The 24,632-nt window shown below is 39.4% G+C and overlaps 2 protein-coding genes across 2 annotated transcripts in view; one reads left to right on the top strand and one right to left on the bottom strand.

Annotated features, from left to right (window-relative positions):
• The window catches only part of vav2 (vav 2 guanine nucleotide exchange factor), a 197,833-nt gene extending 195,911 nt beyond the window's left edge, over positions 1-1,922 (top strand). The window contains exon 30 of the mRNA XM_030064977.1: positions 163-1,922. Coding sequence (XP_029920837.1) covers positions 163-210 — 48 coding nt within the window. The 3' untranslated portion in view covers positions 211-1,922. The remainder of the gene's footprint in view (positions 1-162) is intronic.
• A 1,144-nt stretch (positions 1,923-3,066) lies between these two features.
• On the bottom strand, positions 3,067-21,567 carry LOC115368692 (coxsackievirus and adenovirus receptor homolog). The gene is made up of 7 exons (XM_030064976.1): positions 21,380-21,567; positions 19,767-19,942; positions 17,632-17,836; positions 12,049-12,201; positions 11,667-11,789; positions 10,604-10,745; positions 3,067-3,695 (listed from the first exon to the last, which is right to left on the bottom strand). Exons 1-7 carry the CDS (start codon positions 21,480-21,482, stop codon positions 3,494-3,496), a joined length of 1,104 nt encoding a protein of 367 aa, XP_029920836.1. The 5' UTR covers positions 21,483-21,567; the 3' UTR covers positions 3,067-3,493.
• Between the last annotated feature and the right edge of the window lie 3,065 nt (positions 21,568-24,632).

Below are 24,632 nucleotides of genomic sequence, written 5' to 3'. Positions count from 1 at the left end.
GCACTTATATTACACTGCTCCAGTAAAGTGTTACGAAAAAGTTTAATCTTATGTGGCTGCATCGCAGATTTACAGTAATATGGGGAGCAAAGACTCAATGGAAATTCAATTAAAACCTTGTTTTGCTGCCTCTAATAATTATTGTTACACCTGACTTTTCAGATTGGATGGTTTCCCTCAACCTACGTGGATGAAGAAGGAGGGCAGTAAGTCTCGGATGTTGCCCCGGCTCCCTACAAATCAGAACCCATCTTCTATCCACAGTCCTCAGAGAAAACTACTCGGGTCCCCAGGAAAACAACACAAGAAGAAAAAAAAAAAAGAACTTTTTTTGCTGGATACTCACTTTTGCAGTGAGGATTTTTACCCCGTTTCTCTATCTTCAAGTATGCATCGGCTTTGCTTTTGTTTGTAATTTTTTTTTTTTTTTTTTTTTGGGTAGGATGTCCTGTTTGATCTCTATGTGGAAAAAAAAATGGCTTGCTGTCTGTCAGCCTCTGTGTGCTCTGCCGAGGCTTTAATGAACAGAGGGTGCTATAGAGAGCACCAACACACCGCAGACACTGACTGTGGATAGTTTTACATTGGTAAGGCTCCCCTTTGTTGCGAGGGGAAATAAATGTACAGTATAGATAATTTATTGAATAGAGATACTAATGATTATTGTGCGGAAGTAAAGTTGATATTAGTAACAGCTAAGAATCAGATGAAGAAAAAAAAAAAGAGAAAGTCAGACACGCTCTGTTTTCATGCTGGGAGATTTTTGCCTTAGTTGTCATGGCAATGCCTTGTGGGCTGACGCCAGTGGAGGGAAAAGACTTGATGACTGGTTTTACTTTTTGTGTATGCTTCTGCCCATGTGCGTGCAAACACACACACACACACAAACACACACACACACACACACACACATACATCCTGACCAATGTACAGTACAGTGCCTTTGAAAAATGGTCATTGCTCACAGAACCTCAACATCAGCCAGTCAAGAACATTGCCATCCGCAAATAACAGTCACTCCCCAGGCTAAGGAGACTACTATGTAACACCTAGAGAAGGGGAAGGGCGCTTCTCTGACACACTTTGGGGTTAGCTCCCACTCTGAACCTTTGAAAGCACGACGGTGAAGCATTTGAACTCCTCCCAACTGGAGACTGAATGGACTCCCATAGAAAACCACTGAAGGGTTTTGCAGCCAGACCACAACAATCAGTTACCGAATCACGAGTCTATGGGTACTTGCAATCAGCTGGATGCAAAAGGGAAACATCAGGATATTCCACGTAACAACCATTTCACACTTCTGAATCTTTGTGCTCATTGTTTTATGGTTTTATTTTGCACAGAATCAAAATGTTTATGTTTTGATAACTGGACCAACACCTTTATTATTAGAAACCAAATTCAACCATATTGTAATGTCTGCATGGGCTTCGGTCTTTTGTTATGATTTTGTACCTTGCCTTATTTACAGTTGATCAGGTGATGGGTTTTTTTTTTTTTTTTTTTTTTTTTTTTGGATGTTAATCATTTTTCATATGGGTGGCATTTTGGTGCTGAGCAGGCTGGTGAAATTAAACAGTTTCAGAAGGTTTCAACTCTGTCTGTGTGCTAAAAAAAAAAAAAAAAAAAAAAAAAATGACAAAAGCTGCGGAAGGAACCCTAAATAATGCTGTGATTATTTAGGGGTGCAATGCTTAAGTGTTTCCATTTTACCTCCAGTATTTACATTCCTGTCAGAATTGTATTAGCTGTTTTGGACTACTTTGCCAACTCACAGTTTGTGTAGCACACAGACAGGGTCCTCTAACAGCGTCACTCTGCCAGCTTTCATCACATTTCACATTGTGGGGGATCATAAGAAAAACAGAACATGGTAAGTCACTGAGCATAAATGTACAGTCAGGAAAAAAAAAAAAAAATCAGCTATTCTGATGTTTACTGGCCCAGTAAGCTCAGTTTCTTGAAGATGTTAGTTCAGATTTTTTGACAATAAACAGGATACATTTGGCAAATTTTGTTGGGTTTTCCAGATTTATGGGTGCTTAACTTTGAAAACAGTTCACATCACTTACCTACCTACATATTTGTCCATTTGCAGGATGCATAGTCGGCAAACTGCAAACCTTTGGGCGAAAACTGATTTGGATCATCTCACAGTTCAGAAAACGAATGAGAGAAAACGTAAAATGATAAGAGTCAATGCATTCATAAGTATAGCACTGTTTTTCTAAGACCTAGAAATGACCCGGAGAATAGATTGAAGGGTTTCTACTTTTGAGATACACTGTATACATCACTGATATGATCAAATGCTGGAAACCAAACATCGTCAAAAAAGTGGAAAGATGATTGTAAAAGTTGTCTGAATGATTGATTGATTCAAATAGGTGCTTGATTCTTTCAAGTAGACCGCAACCAGGTTTATATTAATAATTTTTAAAAAATGAACTAACTCTTTAAGCCTGCATACAGTAGTAAGCCACTGACGAGGAAGATGCCAACACTGAGCACATGCTGCTGGGTGATGAAGACTAACGGGACAGAAGACGCTGACATGTTTAGTTTCTAGAATTTGACTGTCCATGATGTGTGTCTTGAAAAGGCCAAGCACCCCTGAAGTCCAAGTCCCACCACTGTGTCATGGAAGAACTGGTGAGGGGACGGGGACGAACAGTCGGCCTACATGTTTTCTAAGAGGGAGGGGGGATTTAGTCGCTGTTTATGTAGTGGACAAAAACCCATTGCATGTGGCTATTGATATTTCAACTCCTGTCAGTACATCCTCAAAAAAAAAAAGTACTTAATTGTGTACATTTTTTTGAATGGTTGAGTATTTCCAAATGAGGTCTATCATGAAATAAATATTTCTCTTTTGGTCTAAATTTTGGAGACTGAATTGCTCATTCTTATCGTGGATTTTCAGTGCTTCATTTCCAACAATTAAACCAACCGAGATTCCATAAGCAATTAATGCATTTTTATCAAAACAAGCACAGCTTGACAATATTTTGGAACGGGTGCAAATCAGTTATTTGTACAGTCTGATAATAGAAAACTCTGGAAGAAAGCCTTTGTCTGCAGGAACTTCTGCTTCACATTAAACACATTACGAACACTAACCTCATTACAGACAGTGACTTTCACCTGCATGTTGAATGAGTTAGAAATGATTATGCTCGCCTTCTGCATTATCTACCAGTAACTTGAAAAAGCACAAAACATCCTATGTGACTGAGATTAAGTTAAAGCAATTAAGTTGAACAGTGTTATCTTCTTCAAATCTTCATACTGCCAGGCTTTGAACTTCAAGACTTTCTCTGAGAGCACAGTAATCTAATTAGGCTCTGTGTAAGATTGCCAGTGCTCCAAATATTCAGTTAGGAGCGTCAAGAGACTTTCTTCGCAGCTAATATGCAAACATTAAAAATGAGAGGTAAATGCTTTCCAGTTCAAATGGAGGCTGTTCAGAACAGTGTGGCCCTTGTTTATGTCAAACTGCACAGCCGCACTTGCTGTCATATTTGATTGGTGTGTATAGAGGGCTGTTGGTGGAGGGAGTGTACGTGCGTCCGTCGTCAAAGTTGCTCAGCTCTGACTTGCCCACCGGACTGTATGTCACCTCTGGGTGCCGGATGGCACTCCGGCTTGTGCCGCGACTGGTAGGGCGGCTCTCAGGGGCTGGGGCATCCTCCCTGCAGGGAATCAGGGCATGAGAATGACAACATTATCAAAAAAGTCAAGGTTACAAGTGAAAACCTGCACTGCTAGAAAATAAAAGGTAATGTGTTCACTTCAACAGTTGGGACACTGACTAGAAAATAGTAGTGTTGTAGAGCGGAAACAGATCCCACCCTATTTCTAGGACATTTCAAATGAAAATTAGAACGTGAGATACTGTAATGATCACTTATTCACATGTCATGATAATTCTTTTGCAAGAGCTTAGAAAGCTACCATAGAATTTCAGTTTTGATGGAAAGAGTATCCATTGTATTCGTTCACGTAAATGAGCACTGAGTCACTTGTGCATTGTGAATGTGAGGATAATTACAAAGGTTTCAACTCAAGGAGTTTTTGGTGGTGCTGGCATGACTCATTAATGCATGCAGTTAACAGCTATTATTACCACCAGAAGCCGGTCCAGGATGTACACAGCTCACAGTCAAACACTGAAAAATGTGTCAGTCTACTTAAATCAGCCCACCTACTGTTTTTGTTTACACTGATGATGATCCTGCTACTTCTGCTTGGTGAATGAGAACCATCTGTCCGGAGCTGGTGTACACTTGATGTGCTAAAAGTGATAAGCTTGTTTTGTTTGCTTCCGATGTGTCTGGGCACTCAGTGAACCTCAAACTTTTCTCACACTGGAGGAATGTATAATGTGCTGCCCAGTGTGGGAGGAGACTGAAAATTACACAAGCGCAAACTTTGTTGCTGCTTGCCTAATTGGAAGCCATTCCCAAGAATCCCTGCTTTCATTAAGATCCTGCTTTTACTGCATCACTTTCACCAAAGATGTGGATTCTCTCCGTCGCTGATTCCAGCTTGAACACCACTCCAAGTAGCGTAACACTCTTCCCGTGTCAACGTGGTTGCCAGCGTTCAAGCCTTGGAAGCTGCTTTGCATTTCTGCGCTCATGCTGCTTTGCACTGCCGGCTGGGATCTACTCATCTGTCACAAAACAGCCGCACACCTGACTGACTTCAAGATTTTCTGCTCTCGCAGCAGATCAGGACTATGATTTTTGCTGGTAAAAGAATTAAATTTGCTATCGCTCAGAGGCCTTGTAGTTTTGGTTGCTGTGTTCTCTTCACTGTGCACATAATTTCAGACCCGGCACACAATAACATCCACAAAGTTAGACAAAAGATGCAATACACACAGATGCGATACTCAAATTATCTGGCCAATTGGGTATTTCTTTGCTGTTTTTTGCCAATAAATGCCTTCCAAATATCCGATAAACACATGCTAACAGCTTTGGATTGAAAAATTTCCATTAATTTTAGCATCTTAGCTGGCAGTTTGTTATACTGAAAGAAGCCTGGGTTTGGCAAGCACAAAATCAAAACATCTGATTCAGAAGTCACCCTTTCTATACTGCCTTTTAAAGAACTACTACTTAATACTGTCCCCGTGGACTGAGTCTTGAAAAATCACTTGTTACACAATCTAACACCCTCTGTCATTAAGAGTGTGGTTGAAGATACTCAGTTGTGTGGATCTGTGAGGTTTTAGTGTGTCTGGGCATCCCTCTGTCTGGCTCCTCTTCACTGAACCAAAGAGAAAAAAGAAGGCAATAATAAACCTCCTCTCCTCTTTTTACATTTACTGTGCAAATTCATGCCCCACTTACAACTAGGGTGTTTTGGTCCTGATGCAGATAGGCAGTCTGAGTCTGTTTTGTTCTCTACATTTATAGATTTCTTAGATGAGGAGGATAGGCCTTGCACTCAAACTGTTTGATGCTGTGCATGATTAATCTTGTTCAGATCTTTGCACAGAGCCTGCTGTGTTTACGGTTCACCTGGAACACTAAACACTGATAGATGCACAGAAATTATTGTTGGCATTGCTCAATTTTATTCTGCTTTGTCCTCTCTCCTCTATGACCCGGGGTCTACAATTTTCATGTGGATGAGAGAGATGAACCCCTGTACATCACAGAAGGTGCGAAAGCCAAGTCAAGATTGGAGTGTGCAGCATCTCTCTGTCTCCTGTGAGCTGTACACAACACACCTCTCCCACTCTAGCGCAACATCTACCTTTGAAGCTCTCGGGTTGCTCACATTCACCTGCATGTGAACCCAAAGCGATGCTCTATTTGCAAAGGAGAAGTCTTCTTTTCGCTTACTCTCCTGCACAGGACGTTGAGAGTGCAAAGTTGGCCACAGAACAGCGTCCCCAGAGCTGGCAGGAATGCAATGTCATGCTCGCTCGATCACTCCATCAAAGGTGGATCACAAGAGCTTGAGCCTGGGCTTTCTCTTTTAAGAACAGTCTAACCTAATAAGCCTGCCTGCCACCTCCTGAACTTGGTCTCAAGGAGATGATGTCGGCTTAAACAGCTACAAATACAAAACTATTTGCATGTGTGCATGTGAAGTTTCATCTGAAAAAGAGATATCCATATTATGAAAGGTGTCACATCTACTCTCACACATTGATTAGAGCCGTATGAAAGTAATATAGTGGCATGGTAAAGTTTCTTTTCCTTAGACAACGAGAAATGAACATTGTGTAGCTTTTTGCCCAAGAGAAGATATAGGGGAGAGTGGGGTAAATAGTGCCAATTTTTACTTAAAGTGCCTTTAAAGCGAGGGGATTACAGTAATGCTTCCAACTAAAATATGCACATATAGTTTAAGATGTTGTGCATCCCTGGGAACAATCACTTTGGATCTTATATAAACTGTTTGAGAAATATAGCTTTCGAAAAAAAAGTGGTTTTGTGGCACAACTTGCCCCCGGTGCGGGGTAAATTGTGCCATTAGAGAGAATACACTGGGGTAAATTGTGCCATTGATAATTGAAGTAAAACAGATCATTTTAATCTCACAAATGATAATGCTATATAAAAGCAAAACAAATTCAATACAAAATTAGTTATTTAACATTTATTTATTATTTTAACAAGATCACAGGCCACTTTTCTATAACGAGGCCTAGCACCACATGAACACATACCCAGAACAAAATAAAACTTCCAAAATGAGCACCTGCAAATCATTCTTCATCTGAATCTGAATAGTTTTAGTGATCAAAGGTAAGAAGACAATGTACAATAACAATACTGGCACAACTTACCCCAGCCCCTTTGGCACAAATTACCCCAAGCCCACCATTTTGAAAAAAAATGCATCCCCCAGCTGTTTTGAGCTAACATCATGCTAACTGTATAGACTCATGGTGTAGCCTACTTAAGTACTAAAACCTGTGTGAACTGTTTTCAAAGTTTTCTATCATTGTTCAAACACAGCAATCAAAAAACCTTGATCATGGAAATTTTACTTTGGAGAGCAAAAAAATGTTTTTTGAACTTAAATGTGCTTACCTCTCAAGCCATGTGTCTCCCTTCTTTGCAGAATGAGTGAAATGGATGCCTCTTCTACAATATGTGGTCAGATGACCAACTTCTTCTATAGTTTTCTAGATAACAGGGGTGGCACTACTTGCCCCTTGGCACAAATTACCCCACTCTCCCCTACATACATACAGTGATACATAAATACATACATTTTGCAATGTACCCCTTCAAATATTTAAAGAGACTGGAGATCTGTATTATGTCATTCTAATAAGTATACTGCATTAGAGTGTGATTGCCATTCACACAGAGCTACTTGTACTACATTATACAAGTACAGCTACTTGTATAATGGTTCTTGCATAAAAGCACAGTAAGCTTCCATTACTTGCTGTGTGCTCATTTGAGGGCACAGGCAATGCTTTCTTTGCTGCTCACCTCTAATGAAAGGAAATTGCCCTGCAACCAAAAAAGACCCCATACCGGCACTTGTATAACTTATTACAACCTATAGTTAGGCAACCCTAGTGATCCTGTAAATAACGCCAATGTGGTGTAATATTAAGGGAGCAAGAGAAGTCAGCAGGAGGAGACTAGATGGGTGGCAGACGGCTCAATCAATGTGACTTTGACTCCGCCAACTCAAACTGAAACCCGAGATAGAGCAAATGTTCACTAATATTCGGTAGCTAACGTTACCTAATGTTTCGTAACTTCACACCTGACCTTTTCATAACCTTAGCCATTATGACGAACCTTTCCTTAACCGTAATAATAACCGTCAATATCAGTATCAACTAACAGTAAGTATTTTGTGGTTAGTGAGCTGACGTTCATTAGTGAAAGCTTGCTCCCTCATGAAACCCTCTTGTTGGTCGTATTAGAGGGTTGGAACAAACAAACGGGACTTATTGCAGAAAAGAAATGAGCTTCTTGCCACACACAGGATACTCACATTTGTGTAACTGTAAAATATTTCCCTTGTATCAAGATACAATGTCTGTCAGCGCTGCTATGTATGGATTTAAGGATGGCTGTGCTGCTGTAGGGTACCTGTTTGTGAGGGAAACAGCAAACAGTATCAAGGGAAATGTATAAGGCTCGCTGCTCCTTTATTAATGTTTACATGTGGAGGAAGAGCAGTTGTATTTGGCATATCACTTTGTTATTTGGGGATTTAAAAGTTATACTTCCTTCCTATCTTTTAGCACTTGTTTAGATTTGTACATTAGATTTGTACAGCATGCAAGGATATTTTGAAGATTTGTTCTTTGAGATCATCGCCGTATCTACAGTTTATTTTATTTTATACAGGAATTTCTATGAAGTTAAGTTGCTTTAATGTCAGATAGCAACAGCTCAGCTTTCTGATTCTCATATGCACATCTCACAAACCAATGTTCATTTCCATGACAAAATTATCAAACAATCTATGGCAGCCATTTGTTCTCTGTTTGAACTCTAGGGAAATCCAAAGTTTTGGCCTGTAATGAAAGAAACCATTGATTTCCTCAAATTCCCACAAGTACAAAAACATTTATGTTGTAAGCATGCCACTATGCATGCCAATGTTACCCTCTACAAGGCTGAGGGAAGTTTCATGAGGAATTTTCTTTTTTTATACATGCAAGCACTGGATGTAATCCAGTTGTGCCTAGAGATAGTCAAGTGGTGAATTCCCCTGGCACTGGAACCACAAGAGTGCTGCTGATGAAATACTACCACAGCTCTCTCTCTTATGTCTCCTCGCCTGTTTTACAACTAAAATATATGATCCAATTCTCTCTCTCTCTGTCTCACTCCCTGTCTCTTTTGGGGGGTATGGCATGGTTTTCAATGATTTTGTGTGAAAATATCAGTGTCAAATCATGTCAGTTTGAACATTTAACTTGAGGGTATCAGACTAACTGTGTGCGCCACAAAGAAAAAGGGAATTTATGTTAATCTCACATCTCAGCCCTAAATCTAAATCTCACCCCAAGATGTAAATGCTGTAAATTTTATTAACAGAATATAACATCTTAGGGCACCCAGGATGGGTGCACAGTAGGGACAATGGAGTACAATGTATCCCTGTGGTCCTCTGACCTAGTCTTACATCTAGAAATACACCAAGTGAGTGCAAGATGAGCTTGGAAGGGCAGAAAGGACAACTTGTGCTGTCATGGGAAGAGGGTACATAAGACTGATTGGCTGTGGCCTGGCAGGGAACGCTGATGCTTGTTCTAAGGTTGTAATGTGCTTTCTCTTGATGCAGCAAGATCAATAAACCCCTTAAAATACAACAATTGTATGCACACTCCTTCCAGAATTCAAGAATTCCCAACAGGACACACCACTTGGCGAAATGCAATCATGTTTCCTTGTATCCACTGAACTCTGAGCACAGAACAAAGAAACACGGAACAGACAGCGTCTTGCCAAGGGAAATTTTGTTGTTACGTTAAAAAAGACCGATTTCCAAGAGGTAGCCTATCTGGTGCGCGATGAAAGGATCCGAGAGTTGTGAAGGGACGCTTTTGCTATGATGCTTTGCTGATTCTTCAAGGCTATAGAAGGAACAGCCAAGAGCGGTGACACCACACAGACCCTGACATGCATTGCCAGCTCTGAGGGAAGATATCTGAAGAGGAGAGAGAAAATGAATCTATGTCTTCGACAGTCATCAGCAGCGTCTGATGAATTGGAAGGCAAAACTGATGCACTCACAATGTCAATATCATTGCACTCACAACATATTTGGAGGGAAATAAATGTCTCTCAAACCATCACATATGCTTATTGCATCATGTGATCTTTGGATGCAAGATCCGTGTTACATTAAGTCCAACTGCATAAATTACTAACATTTTGCTCACTGTCCAAGTACATTTACTCTTATGTCTGTATAGAAAAATACTGATATTATTACTGAGATTATATATGGCAAACCATTAGTCTTATAGGTTTCACAATGAGCCTGGACCTAAGGCTAGCAAAATCAATGTTGTTATGGACACACTTGGGATTTTTTTTTTTTTTTTTTTTTTAGTGTATTTGCATGTTTGATCAATTTGTACCTCTGGTTTTAATCATTTCTGATATTAATCTGTTTTATCTATTGCTGTTGATAATATTGTTTTATAGTTTGTAATAGACAGTGTAAGTTTATCTTTTAAACCGCTAAATGAACATTATTATATTGATTATATGCAGATCAAAACTACTGTGTACACAACGATGCATCCAAGTGTGTATTTTGTTCACTGCAACAACATGGGCAGGTATTTGCAGCTCAATGGAGGGTTACCTGCAAAATATATTTGCACCTTGGGATTACCGTTTTAAATACATTTCTGAATCGTCACCCACTAAACAGCGACATGGGAGCAAGAAGCGTAAGGTTTTTGCTCATGGGTGGTTTGATAGTGGACTGTGAAAAGACTTCTGCTGCACTTCCTCTGGTGATATTTCCCCTGACTGTGTGTGAATTTGAATCAGAGGCCTCCCAGTGCCAGCTCACTTCTGTAATAATCAAGCTGCCACCACCTTTACTGCCAGCCCGGTTGTATCTGCCGGACCTGTTATACCTGATCTCATTGGAGACTTCCTTTTCATATCGGGGTCTGTCGCTGATCTTGCAGAGGAGAAGCCAGATGAAAAGCAGTAGGAGGATGACGAGGAGCACAGAACCCACAACGGTGCCGACGATCACCGCCGCTCTGTTTGGAGCTGCAATGCAGTGTCAACAACAAGCAATTAGTCTCTCTTACAAAATGTGGCACTCATTTAATTAAAGGAGAACGCTGTGCTGTCTAACAATCAATACTTGCGGTTTGTATGATCTAGCACAGTACACTGAGCTTGACACGACAATGATCAGCCCCAGAGCCAAAAATCTGAAAATCAAGACCGGAGGCTATGATGCTGACAAGATGGAAGATCTGGATCTGCTCCACAGGTGAAGTGCAGGTTCAATTTGTGGATCCACAGAGTGCTTGTTTGAATCTACATCCAGAGGAGATTTATTCTATTGGAACGTTATTCTGAATCAGAGAATTCACTCGTCTCCCCAGACACATCCTGCTGGTAGTCTCGCAATAACCTTTCCTGCCCTACAAAATTCATTCCTTGTGAGGCAGCTCCAGTATTTGTCTGCTTTCTGGCTCTTGGATAGAGTTGTTCACTTACATTTAATGGACTGTCCTTGTTCAAAGCAGCGGTTCTCAACCTTATTTTGCTCTTGACCCCTTAAAACAAAGTGGTGCTTTCTAAAGTGCTACTTTCTCACGGTTCCTCGTCACAGGCTGCGTGTGCAGAGCGGTGAGCGGTTCAGCTAAAGAATAATTTTCAGGTTGCTTCATTTGATGGAATATCAGAGGAGGCACAGAGGCCGACTATGCTTTTTTTTTTTCCACTGTGCGCCGCTGGAATAAAAATGATGAGTTGCCTTTGGACACGCATTGCTAGAACTGCCAACATACAAGTCAGTCATTTCAGCGTCTCAGCAGTTTCTCTATGAGAAGTGCAATGAGGCAAAATTGGCAACACAATAACAATAATGAAGACCGGAGAATAAAGGTGATGTTTTCAAGGCGTAGGTGCGTGTGTGTGCGTGTGGATATGCGTGTGTGTGGGTGTGTGTGTCCTTACGTTTGTGTGCTTTCAAATTTATCCTACACTGTTCAGCTCCCACAGCGTTGGTGACTTCACAGAGATAGATTCCTGCAAAGCTCTGCGAAAGGTTTCTAATTTCCAGCTGTCCGGTTACACTATCTGAGGATAACAAGTAGCATGCACGCACACACACACACACACACACACACACACACACACACACACACACACACACACACACACACACACACATCCCAGACACATCCCAGACACAAAAATGATACATGAATCAGGTCTGTCATAGCCATTGAGACTTGCTCACACATCACCTATTACACACACACACACACTCTCACACACGAAGCATGTTCTCTTTGATATGTAGTAGCTTGGTGACATCAGCAGAGGTCAGACTTACTCTGTGTGGCTATAGCAGGGATCAGGCCTCCCCTTTCTCTTTTCCACATGTAATTTAAGGGAGTGGAGCCTTTTGCAGAATTGCAATGCAAGGAGACAGCTTCCCCCAGCAACTCTCCTCCCTCCACCCAGCACTTAGGCACAGAGGGCTTTGCTGAAACGATATAACATAACTGGATAATTTCACAGTGCCCTTTCCATTTCGTTTATTGGCAAGGAATAGCTTTATTCTCTATAGGGTAAAATGTGACGGCTTAACTACCAATTTTCTGCCTGTAATAACACACGTCAACGTAGATGGGTGATTACCACCATTTGATGCTTTTTGGATTCAGCTATCATAAAAAGTATGTCATAAAAGAAAACTTAAGAGTTACCAAACCTCGTGCATGCTATATTATTTGCCAAGCTTATGGGTACGCTTATAAAAACGGCAATAGAACAGCAACCGTAACGTTTATGAATTAAAAATAGCTGGTTTGAAACGTATATGGACAACACTGAGTTCTTGAAGAAGCAACAACAAAAATCCTTTAAAAGGCAAAGAAGTTGGTGTGGTTCATTTCAACCATATCAATTTGGCAGAAAAGAAAATGTATATTATATTTTATGTAGAAAGTCAAATTAAACACATGCTGTGAAGGGAATGGGGTTGCACTTGATGCAATCATGACCAATCACAAGCATTTCATAAGCTGTTACTTCATAATGACTTAAGAAGAAAATCAGTTTGCAATCATTGTTTTGAAATGACTAGTATTTAGCTTTAACATTCACAAATGACTTAGTAGTATTCATAGTATTTGCAGTCAGAGTAAATGATTGTTTCTTTACTATTTGTTAATAATTTGCATTTCCTTAAATGATTACTAATAATAATAAAATAAAAAAAATGTCCAAGATATTTTTGTAGTCCCTAATCTAACATTGGTTTCCAGGTGTTTCCCACTTTTTTCCAAAAAATCATGTATTTCATGAACCATTTCATAGTCATGTATAAAATTTTACGAAGGCCCATACAAAGTTCAAACTATTACCCAAAAAGAGATATCTACAAGATAAGTTTTTTGTGTGCTATCTTGCAAATATTTTTCATGTCACCCGTGACCCATAAATGTGTTAATGAATCATTTTTTTAGTCATGTAAAATATTTCTGCAGCCCCTAATAAAGTTGTAGCTCTGGTTAGGTTGGGGTGGAGGTGGGAGGATAAAAAAAAACTAAGCAGTGACAAGAATAAATCAATATAAATACAGTCATAATTATAATTAATAATTACTCATTGATTTCTGACCACTTGTTTTGAAACCAGAGAAGTGTGTTTATGGTCGCTGTTATGCTATTGATTTTTGGAACCAGAGCACCCACAGCAAGTCAAAAAGTGAAGCCAAGGCCATCAAACTCATGTACCACACAGATTTTAAATAACAGCACACCAACTATTAAAGACGTAGACTTACAAAACAAAACACAATCTGGTCTGTTAAGGCTACACTTATTTGCAATGCGATGAGGGCTAAATCAGCAGCTATAGCGGTAAAGAGAAACCGATCAGATGACTGTCTCTGTCATTTCAGGACAGCACGTTCACTGTCGTCTAATAATAACCCCTCATCGGATATGCAGTCAATCAATCAAGGACCACACACCACTTGACAAAAGCCAATGTCATAATTATTTCTAATATTGCTAAAAGAGACACATCAGAATAGTGACATTGAAACCATTGAGGGAAAACTGAAGGACTCATTGAGACTCATTTATTGAGATTTGCACTGAGGTGGGCAGATTATCTGGTAGATCTGCTGTCTGCAACTTTAGAGGAACGGTCTCTGCAGTCACCTCAGCTCACCTGGGGTTTTGGCAGTGGAAGGACCGCAATGCCCTGTTCTCAAAAATCACCTTGGATTTCAGATGCATCTTAATTGCAAGTCCTATATGACCTGTAATCTGATAGAATATTCAGATTTACATGCACTGGTGCCTTAGACCACTGCCAAATTTTACTCTGCTGCATTTTACTCCGCTACATTTTGCCGCTCAAGCAATCATTTTCTTACAATAATTTCACTTTGTCTCTCTTGTGTGGCTTTGCTTGTTCATCACTTTGTCCAATTTAGACCCTGGATCAGCTGTTGGCCAAGCTCTATCATAGGATCTGGATACGTTTCCATTGGCAACCATGACAGGTTACAGGTTATTTGCTGGAACCTGATTATTAGGTGGTGACACTTCTTCCAGGAACTTAAGGAGGACCTAGCTGGGCTGTTATCCTGACTGGTCCAAGTGTGACTGACACAAAAACAAACAAACCAAAAAAAAGAACAACCGCAAAACATTGCAGTTGTAAACTGTACAAAGGTATGCATGTCCTGATCATTATTTGGGCAGGATAACTTGAATGCCTTGTGTTCACAGTGTAACAAACGATATACTGGTGACGCAGTGGGAGCACCACCACCGTGCCTGGGAACAGAGCAGGATGTAATGGGAAAACATCTCCTCCCAGCAGCTGCTGCAGTAGCAGTGGCCAGAGGAGGCTGCATTTCACTAGCAGGTAGAGCGGACTGAAGCCGCCCCCTGCTCGAGCAGAAAAAAACACTAAAAGAAAAAAGTGCCAGAGGCTGATATAATCTGTAAACAAGCACGGGTTAAAACAGGTTAATTAAATAGCCTGATGCATAACTCTTTTGATGTGATTGACTCGGCTTTTAACTGAGGTTTTACAGTATTCAGTGGAAGCCTGTTAGAAACATTGATCTAAAATAAAATAATAATAATAAAAAAATACTACAGTGGTTAGAAGTGAAAAGAAAAAATTTCAAAATATTTGCGAGAGCATGGGCATCTGGTGCAAAACCAAATAGTGGGGAGAAAATAATCTACAGGAAGACTACAAACAATTCAGACCAAGATTTTTTATGGAGCACCTCCTACCCTTCATGGTTTGTCTTCCCTGCAGTTGAAAAGGAAACAAAAGGCAGACCATGAACTTCACAGATTCTGGCAACTTCCGGGTTAGGGTTAGGGTTAAGGAAAGTCTCAGGTTCACCCTTGGCAATCAAAAAGGGCCAAAAGTTGAGTCTCCCAAAATTGCAGGCGAGGTTATTTTTGCCACTTTCAATTCAGGATTGTATTTACAGTGTAGGACACATGAAAAACACTCATCAAAAGCCAGTCAACATAGAACGTCAGTAGATGTTTGTATGTGATAAATAGTTAAAACTTAACTTTAAGGTCTGCAAAAAAACTTTGTAAAATAACTACAAAAGTAGATAAACTGCAATACATGCTTGGTAAAGAGTTTCAGCTTTAGATTAGTGGGTTAGGGTTAGGGTTAGGGTTAGGGTTAGGGTTAGGTCAAGGATAATCTCATATGCCACATAGTAAACATTTCTGACGATTATACAAATGTTTACTAACTGACTATATTTCCTTGCATTAGCTAATGTTGAAGGTGTGACTGCAGACATTAAACGTTTTCTTTGTTGAGGATTACTATCGTACAGGGGAGCCACGAGTTTCCATTCTGGGGGAGGGGACGCAGTTTCAACTACAGTAAGAGAGTGATAAAAACCCCAATAAACCATCTGAGACCTGGCATCTCAGAACTATTTTGTGCTGAATACCATTCAGATCAATTCTAATTAGGAATTAATATAAAATTATTTGGTATTTATTGACAGAATATATGGTGGGTCAAGGATCGCATGGTTTCATGATTTTACAAATATGCGGAAATTTGCAAATAATCTTCCAAATAACATCTGCATATAAGTTGAGAATGTTAAACTAACATAATATCCAATTAATTATTTGTCATTTTATAAATTTTACATTTGCAAAGAATCAGTTCCTTGTTAAGTAATAGCTAATAAATGTGATGTTATCATAAATTGTTGCTGGATATAAAATAGTTTCTTTCTGGCACCCTGAAACTTTCTCAGGGCTTTCTGAGGTGGGACATCATGTTAGGTGTGAAAAGGTTAGCAGCTGCAGACATTTAACATTTTCTTAGTAAGGGATTAACAGCACAGGGGAGGCACTGGTTTCCATACCAGAGGAGGAGAAGTGGTTTCAACCAAGAGAGCGATAAAAACCTGAATTAACCATTTGGACTCATGTGTTGCCTCTCAAGATGTTTTGTAATGCATGTTTTGGTGTGAAGTATCATTAAAAATGTTTTCTAATAACATTCATGCTGCCTCTATATCTATGTAATGCACTAGCTGAAGGCTCAGCATCCATGGATCATTTTTTTTTTTAGTTTAGTTTCCACTGTAAAATGTTTTTTTTTTTTAAATTAAACTCAAACTCTAACTCTAGAGTCCTGGCAGATTTGTCCTCTGCTTGTTGATGATGGTTAAATATGCCATGATGAGTGGGTTTAAAGACACATCGTGCATACAGTTACGTGATATTTTTGGACATGTTTGGTTTGGTTAGCTGGGATTTTGCTATTTAGGTCATGCTAAAGCCAGTGGGACTCGAATCCATGGTGTGCTGTGGGGTTTGAGTCCATTTAGATAAATTATAGGAACATAAACATATGTATGCACATTGCACAGTGGAGCAACTTTAGGTGGGTATGTTCCTTCCAGAAAAACAGGGAGTCATCATTATTTACAGAGAAGTTATACTAAAGCTACATTGGGTTGAAGGTTTCTGATATATTGGGTGCCAGTGCTATCAAGGTCATTTTCTCTTCATTTGAGGACTTAGGTCACATCTGTGTTTTGCTTTGCTCAAGTTCAAGTAACAAATGTGTGAAGATTGGAGTTTTTCATGTGCATTCATATAAAATTGATATGATTATAGTCAGCCTCTCAGATTCAGACTCTGCCTGTGAAAAACAGCAACACTGCATTTAACACCCTATAGCTTGTTACTCTTGTTTTGACACATCGTAAAATGCAGAAAAAGCCTCATTTCAACAAGGAGACGCAGGAGGCTTACCAGTATACAGGGCTTGTGAGTAATGGGGAGCCCTGTGAAAAACTACTAATAGCATTCCATAGGACATACAAGGTTTTGTGTGAGTGACACATGAAAATTGATGCCTTCAGAGATCAGATTAGCTTTCATGAGTGTGACATTGATTGTTACCTTTCACGTTGCTATCTTTCTTTAAAACTCTACGTGCAGAAAGCTTGATGGACGCTGCACAAAACATTCCCTCTGTCCTTTTGACAGACTAGACTCCTGCGGGTTTGTGAAACTGCTCGGTTATTTGTTCAGTCATTGGATGTCTTTGTAATGGGCAAAACAATCTTCAGAAGTTATTCAATATGCATGCAGTCTAGACAAACAGACAGGCAGAGAGACAGATAGCCAGATAAAAGCACTGACTTCTAAATTCGCTTTGTGGCAAAAAGGTGTAGTGAAGACTGCATGACAAATAATATTTTGTCCTTTTAATTTGAATGTACACCCCAAATGCATCTTTAACACCTCTAACAAATGTTTTTTTTCTTTCTTTTTTTTTCTCACAGCTACATCTGTTCAGCATAGGTGCTATTTGACATAAATAATGCATCCTAGTGACATGTGTTATTCCAAGGTTGTAACCCAATTCCCAGCCTTACCCATTACCGCCAGTGACACCTTGCGCATGTCCACGCCGGGTGACTTCTTCACCTTACACTGGTAGGTAGCACTATGGGCATGGGACAGCACAGCAATTGAGAGTGATGCATCACCCATTGACGGGTCGCCGGCAGCAAAGTCAAGCCCTTTTGCAAGAGCATGATTAGTATGGATGTACTTTGTGCCGCCGGTAAAGGACATGAGCTGAAACATAAATTCAGAAGCACAAGTCAACAAATGATACCGAGCCTTTCGGTAGTGTTAATAATCAAATATTGCAGTTTGAAACTGTTCAGACTGCACCGCGACATACAGCCAGCTGCCTCAACACAAACTTGGACCTGGTCGGTCCTTATGTTATCAGTAATAAAACATCTGCTACCTCAGGGCAGAGATGAGAACAGCTAGGGAAAAAAAAAAACAATCCACCCTTCCAAGACTTAAATGACTCATTTAATTTAAAAGGCAAATGTGAGAAACAACTAATTCCGAGAAAATTTAAAAAGTGCAGCACTTCATCGACACCCCAAACTCATCCTGAATTCTGATACAGACTTTTAGAGGTTTAAGCACATCAGCTGGAGTTAATCTGTTGGAGGAGCTCAGAAATGTGAAGGGTGAATCTTTTTAAGTTCCTGTCCCTGTCATTAAGGATTGTACAGCACGGGCCATGAGACTAAGGCTAGTTAGTGTCCTGATACATTCCTAACCTTTCCTTTAGCTTCATGGCCTGGTAATCATCTGCGGAATCCCAATTTGCTCAATCTGGAGCTTGCCTTAAGATAACTAATGGCTTAATGGATGTCAAAGGAATTCCTTTTCAACCCAGACACATAAAGAATTCAAAGTGAAGTCTACTTTTTCAGATCACAGTTCTTTTAGACCTTTGAGATGCCTACACACACATGAATAACAGATAAGGACACTGATATGATTAAAGGAGTAGTCCTACGTTTTGGGCAAATAACCTTTTTCTCTTACCAAGACTGAGACAAGATGTTCGACACCATTTTCACCTCTGTGCATCGAATGGTTCAGCTCATATGGATAGCATTTTATGTTAGCTTAGCATAAAGATTTGATGCCTATGGCAGTTGTTAGCTTGGCTCTATCAAAGTGAAAAAATAAACCTTAGAGCAACTTCGAAGCTGTCTAATTTACACAGTGTATCGTGTATTTGAAGTAAATGTCTTAGAATTAAAAAAAAAAAAAGAGTTAAAAGAAATCCAAGATATGTATGTGTGTAAGTTTATTTTTTCACTTTGATGGAGCTAGGCTAACGGCTCCCATAGACTTCAAATCTTTATGCTAAGCTAAAACAAAATGCAACCTATAGGAGCCGAACCACTGGACGTACAGAGATGAAAATGATATTGAACATCTTGTCTCAGTCTGGTTAAGTCGGCAAAAGGATATGTTACCTAAAACATTGGAGTATTCCTTTAACAAACTGTATATAATGCTAGGGAAAGAATACACATTTCACCATTTGTTCTACATAGTCATTGAAGAAAGCGTAATAACTCAATGTTACCACCCGTGAATTTATAAGAGGAAATTAAACCACATCTGCCATTGTCTGTTTTTTCCCTCCATCCATTACTTTGTGAGATGTATAGACTCAGTGGCCACTTTATCAGGTCCACCTGCACAATCTAATGCAGTTCAATGCAACAGCTCAGCCATACATTTTACCCTTTAAGAAAGTTTATAGTGTTCAGATTTGCTGACATTTAGAAAATGTGTGAATTTATTTCTGTGTTTATCACTGAGGATGTAGTTTACAGAAGTCTTGTACTGGACTACATTATAATGAGAGGTGGTTCTACTTTTTTGTCCTCCCTATTTATATACCTGAGGGGGGACAGAATAGAAACACCTCTCAATAAAATGCAGTCCAGTACAACAGCAGCACTAACTATGAGCTCAGTGACAAACATAGAATTGAATGAACACCTCCGTTACTGTGACAAAAAGAAAACCTGAGCATTATAGGCATCAGAAAAGGAAACTTTATGGCAGAAGAGTTGTATTGGATTGTATTAGATTGTGCAGGTAGACTTAATAAAGTGGCCACTGAGTGTATGTAAGCACTACAGGCTGGTGTAAACTAGAGTTAACCTGTGCCTCTTACCAGCTCGTCTTTCTGGGTGGTGTCTGGGCTGACCACAGACCACTCTATATCAAGCTCTCCAGTGTCCATCAGGCCCGGTGTGTAGGTGCAGCCCAAAATCACACTGTCTCCCTCGGCTCTCTGGATCGTCTGGGGACCGGTGGAAGTCAGCTGCAAGCCTCTTGCACATCCCAGTTCTTTGGAGAGTCAGACAAGTCATCAAATTAATTATACTGATATTAATTTAAGACATTACTACATTCGCTGTTACATAATCCCTTTTTTGAATGCGCAAGGATCTTCTGCCTATTCACATTCAGTAACCCATGTTGACATTCACCGAGCCACGTCATATGCCTCTTAGACAGGGTCTTTGGTTTAATTTAAATTTGATTCAGAGTAATATAAAATCATTAAGAGTAATATATTAACTATGTTATGGAGCTCTACATTATGACTTATGATTAAGACATGCTGCGAAAAAGGCAGTATTAAGACAAACATATGCAGACAAACAGCTCACACAAAGGCAAAATAGTCAAAATTACACAAAGGAAAGTGTAAGGAAATCCATAATTCTGCCCAAAAAGCAGAACTGCGGAAGGAGACTATTAAAGGGCCAAGGCTATAACTCTTGATTAAGCAAAGCATAGATAGCTTTTTATTAGTTCTGCCTCAAGGTCTGTCAAAATCAGTTCAAGCTCACCCACAGAGGCCATCATTTTAGTTTTAAATCATTTTACAATGAGCTCCATGAAGAGGGAGCAGAGAATAATGACAGAGAATAATGAAAACCATTTTGTCTAATTCAGTTTTGTACGGACCTTAAGGACAGATAACAGAACAATTCCTGAAATTGCAGACAATAACCCCCCCCCCCCCCCCCCCCCCCCCCCTTTTTTTTTTTTCTAAAGACACACTGTAACTGCACAAACAATTGTGAAACAATTATCACAAGGGCCTCATTCAACTTAATACACAGTTTCTCCTTTGTTAACAGTGGTAAAGAGATGGGTTTACACTCTGGGAGGTTTTCTTTATATACTTATAAGCATATTTTTATTGCATTTACAAGGGTTCTAAGCATAATGTACATGCAAATTTTTCAAGCAAAACGTACTAACAGGAACACGATAAAACATAAAAAGGATTCACCCCTTGACGTAAGTGTTGCTGAGCAATATGCAAAATAAAGTTCCAGAGGAAAACAAGTAGCCAATCATATTTAAATAGCAATGCGAGAGGTGGTTTGAAAAGTGCCTCAGCCTGAGTAAAACAAAAAAACAAAAAAAAAAAACAAAACAAAACGCAAACCAGCTCTGACATCAGGGAGCCGGCAGTTATCTGGAGGCATATTGTACTCACAAAGCCACGAGTGTCCTGGCAACACATGAGGAAGCCCATTCCTCTGAGGCCTGTTCAGCAGTGTTGAACATGTTGATGCTGCTTTTCAAAATTGCGGCCATTTACCCATTTACCTTGGCTGGTGTCTTAATGTCAGCATCTACAGCCGTTTTGCTTTTTGTCTGTGCGTCATCCATGTTGATTCTTTGTGAAATTTGAAGTATAAAATCACATACACCATAGTTTCTGAACGAATGTGTTTGTGTGTATGTGCGTGCTGATGTTCTTACCTGTGCTGAGGAGACTTGCTGTGCATAACACAAAGACAGACAACCAGGGAGGGCAGCTGAGAGACACACACAGCTTCAAACGTGGGCAGTTTTGTTTAGGCATCCTGGACCTTTTTTAGGACAGTTGGAGAGATATATCACTAAAAAAATCACAGCACACAAAAATTACATGGAGTTGGCTTAATAGCAACACTTATAAAAAAAATGCCTGAAGGCAGGGGCTTCCGAAAGTCTGGACATGGAGCACAATGGATCAGACGGTATCGTGTTGCCAGGTGCTCTTGCTCTCATTACAGTGAGGTTTCTCCTTTACTTCCCTCTCATTAGCATAAACCCTTCCCATTGGATGAGTGGGCCACCTGTTCAACTTGTTTCCCCAGGGATAGCCTGGTATTGTTGTTCAGCAGTTACCCTGCTGGCAATACTGATCTCCTACCCTTTCCAAACACTGTTAAATATCATACCACTGATAATACAACTACTGATAATTATTCAGAAGAAGAAAAAGAAGAAGAAGAAGGTTAAGAGAAGATAAACAATACAAGTGCCAGCCAACAATTAAAAACAAGATTACGGTAGAATTAAATGAGTGTACACAATGGTAGTACATTAAATAAGATCCAGCTATATCCAAAGGGATGAGTTTACTGAGCTGAGGCAGTGGGAGACCTGGTATGCTAATTTGTTTAGAGCTGCAACGCACCAAAGGCACACCCACTGCAACATGCTGCTGCCAACATTACCAATATTACATGCATCTGTCAGTCTCGTATCTGCCTTATTACTATGAGAGTCATTGCACCATGAAATCGCTCAACAAAACCCTGAAATACTCGGGTATTCACATGAGCAAAAACTGGATTGGTTGTTTGATTCTGATGTGTTTAAATCAGCTAAAATTACTTCAAAAGAACTGGAAAAGAAGGCAAGATAGTGTGTTTAATTGATATTTTCTTTGATCTGTTGTTAACATATGGTAAGCCTCTGTCTGGGATGTAGGAGTTTTGTTCTACTTGATAATTATCTGATGAATCTGAAGATGACAGATGCTGTAGTTGTCTCTTTGTCCCTTTATTTCTGCCGTTTGATAATGTATGCTGTACGCCGCCCCTGGCTCGCCTGTCTAAATTCATGGTGTCTTGTAAAACCCATGCACGCTGGGCATACAGCCTGTGTGCAAGATAAAATAAAATACCATTCATTCATTCATATTAAACATATTCTAGATATAGGTTGAGAGGCAGGGGGAAATACTGAAACTGTCAAGCCATTGGCAGATTATTTTATTCATGATTTTAAGACTGGATACAAAATTGAATAACCTCTGAGGATTTTTTTCCCCCCAAAAAAACATTTAATAATTGAACAAATACCTGAGCAGTTTCAAAAACTCCCCTCAGGAGTCTAGTTGAGCCTACCTGTTTACCTATCATTCATTCCATCATCCATTTATATTCTCATGTTTTCATTTATTTTATGGCTTTATTTAGATTTCTTTTTGCCACTGCTGCTAAGTTCAGTGTTATACAGACAAACTAAGTGATGACTACATTCAAACAAATGCTACGTCAAACATACACTTGATAATGCAGCCACCCCAGCCATGTCCATACACACAACCTACACACAACCTTTCATTTCTAGCATACACAATAAACCACAGAAGTAACCTCTGTTTGGGTCGAATCAGGTTGTGTTACATCGAATAAAACCTTAAATAAACCTTAAGCCCCACGGTACAACATGCTTTAGAATAAAAGAAACCACTTTAACACCAACCATTTGCCAAAGTGTCTGTGGTTTCATATAATGAGAGAGGGATGTAGGCCTCCGGGGTCTCAAGTGACAAAAAAAACTGGTTATTCCACTGAAAACACAAACAAGCAGGGTTTGTACCCCACCAAGCTGCATGCAAACCAACAAAGCATATCTCTGTGGCACATCTACAAGGAAACACCCTGTGTGAAAAAAAAAGAAAAAAAAGAGATCCTCTCTCCTCGTAAACACACAAGCAGAGAATGGATTAGCGAGAACAAGAGATAAAGCTGTGTATCTGCCGTTGTGAACGTAATCCTCTGCAAGTTTAAGAGACTGGCCTAAATCATAACAAAAGGAGCACAGGAACATAAGTGGCATTTTAGTCTCTGTGTAACCGATGAGGGTCGACCAAAGCCCTTTTTGCGCGACTGACAAGAAATGTGGAATAAGCACATTATCTGTTGTAATTTATGAGTTGGAGTATGATGGCATGTTAGTGCCATTGTAGGGGGAAAAAAAAAACAAAAAGGAGCCAGGGAAGGAGAAAAAAAACCCTCAGAATTTCTGTGATTGGAGTTGTAAATTTATGAGAAAAAACTCAAAAATTTAGGAAAAAAAAAGAACTCCGAAATTCTAGATTAAAAATCACAACTTTATGGGAAAAAAATATAAAGTGCATCAGATCAAAAAAAAAAAAAAAAACTGTTTTCCTTTTTCTTGGAATTATGTAACTTTAGAATCTCAGAATTTTTGAGTTTTTTCTCATAAATATGTGAGGGTTTTTTTCTCAGAAATTTACAACTTTAATCTAAAAAATTCCTCTTTTTTCTCGGAATATCATCCCTCCTCTCCGGCTCTGTCATTTTTTTCGCATGCTACAGCGGCCCTCGTATGCTGCTGTATTTCGATGAGAATCTTTATTTTTTTTTATTTTATTTTTATTTTTTTTTTATTTTTATTTAATGTTCGGTTGGATCTAAAAGGCTCTCACCTCAGTTGACTCATGGCATTTCTGACTGACACATCCGCCACCCCACCTTCCTCCTCATGCAGACTTTGTCACTCTTTAAACTCTGTGATTATTTCTGATACATCACAAACATAATTCACAACAAAATACATTTCCCATCAAACTTATTTTGTCCTACATACTTCCTCTTTTTTTATTATTATGTATATGTCTTTGCTCATCTGTAACTGTAAAACCATTCAACCAACACATACCGCTCATATATCAAAACGTACAGAATTATGTGTAGATTTATGCAAATTTATATTGCAGGATTTTAAAAGCATTTTTGCCACATATCTACTCCAATAATTTTCATGCTGAAAAGATGTTCAAATACATGTCAAACTGTGGAATTCTTTGTAGATTTATTCTATAATTTTGTTTAGTTATACGCTTTTTTTTTTTTTTTTTTTTTTTTTTGAGTTATTAACATTTAATGATATGGCAATGCAATTAAAGAGACTTCCAGTGTATTTAAAAGTC

Source organism: Myripristis murdjan, chromosome 12 (assembly GCF_902150065.1).
Source record: "Myripristis murdjan chromosome 12, fMyrMur1.1, whole genome shotgun sequence".
NCBI classification, from domain to species: domain Eukaryota; kingdom Metazoa; phylum Chordata; class Actinopteri; order Holocentriformes; family Holocentridae; genus Myripristis; species Myripristis murdjan.
Note: the sequence above shows the minus strand (reverse complement) of the source record. Positions and strands in the feature narration are given on the sequence as shown.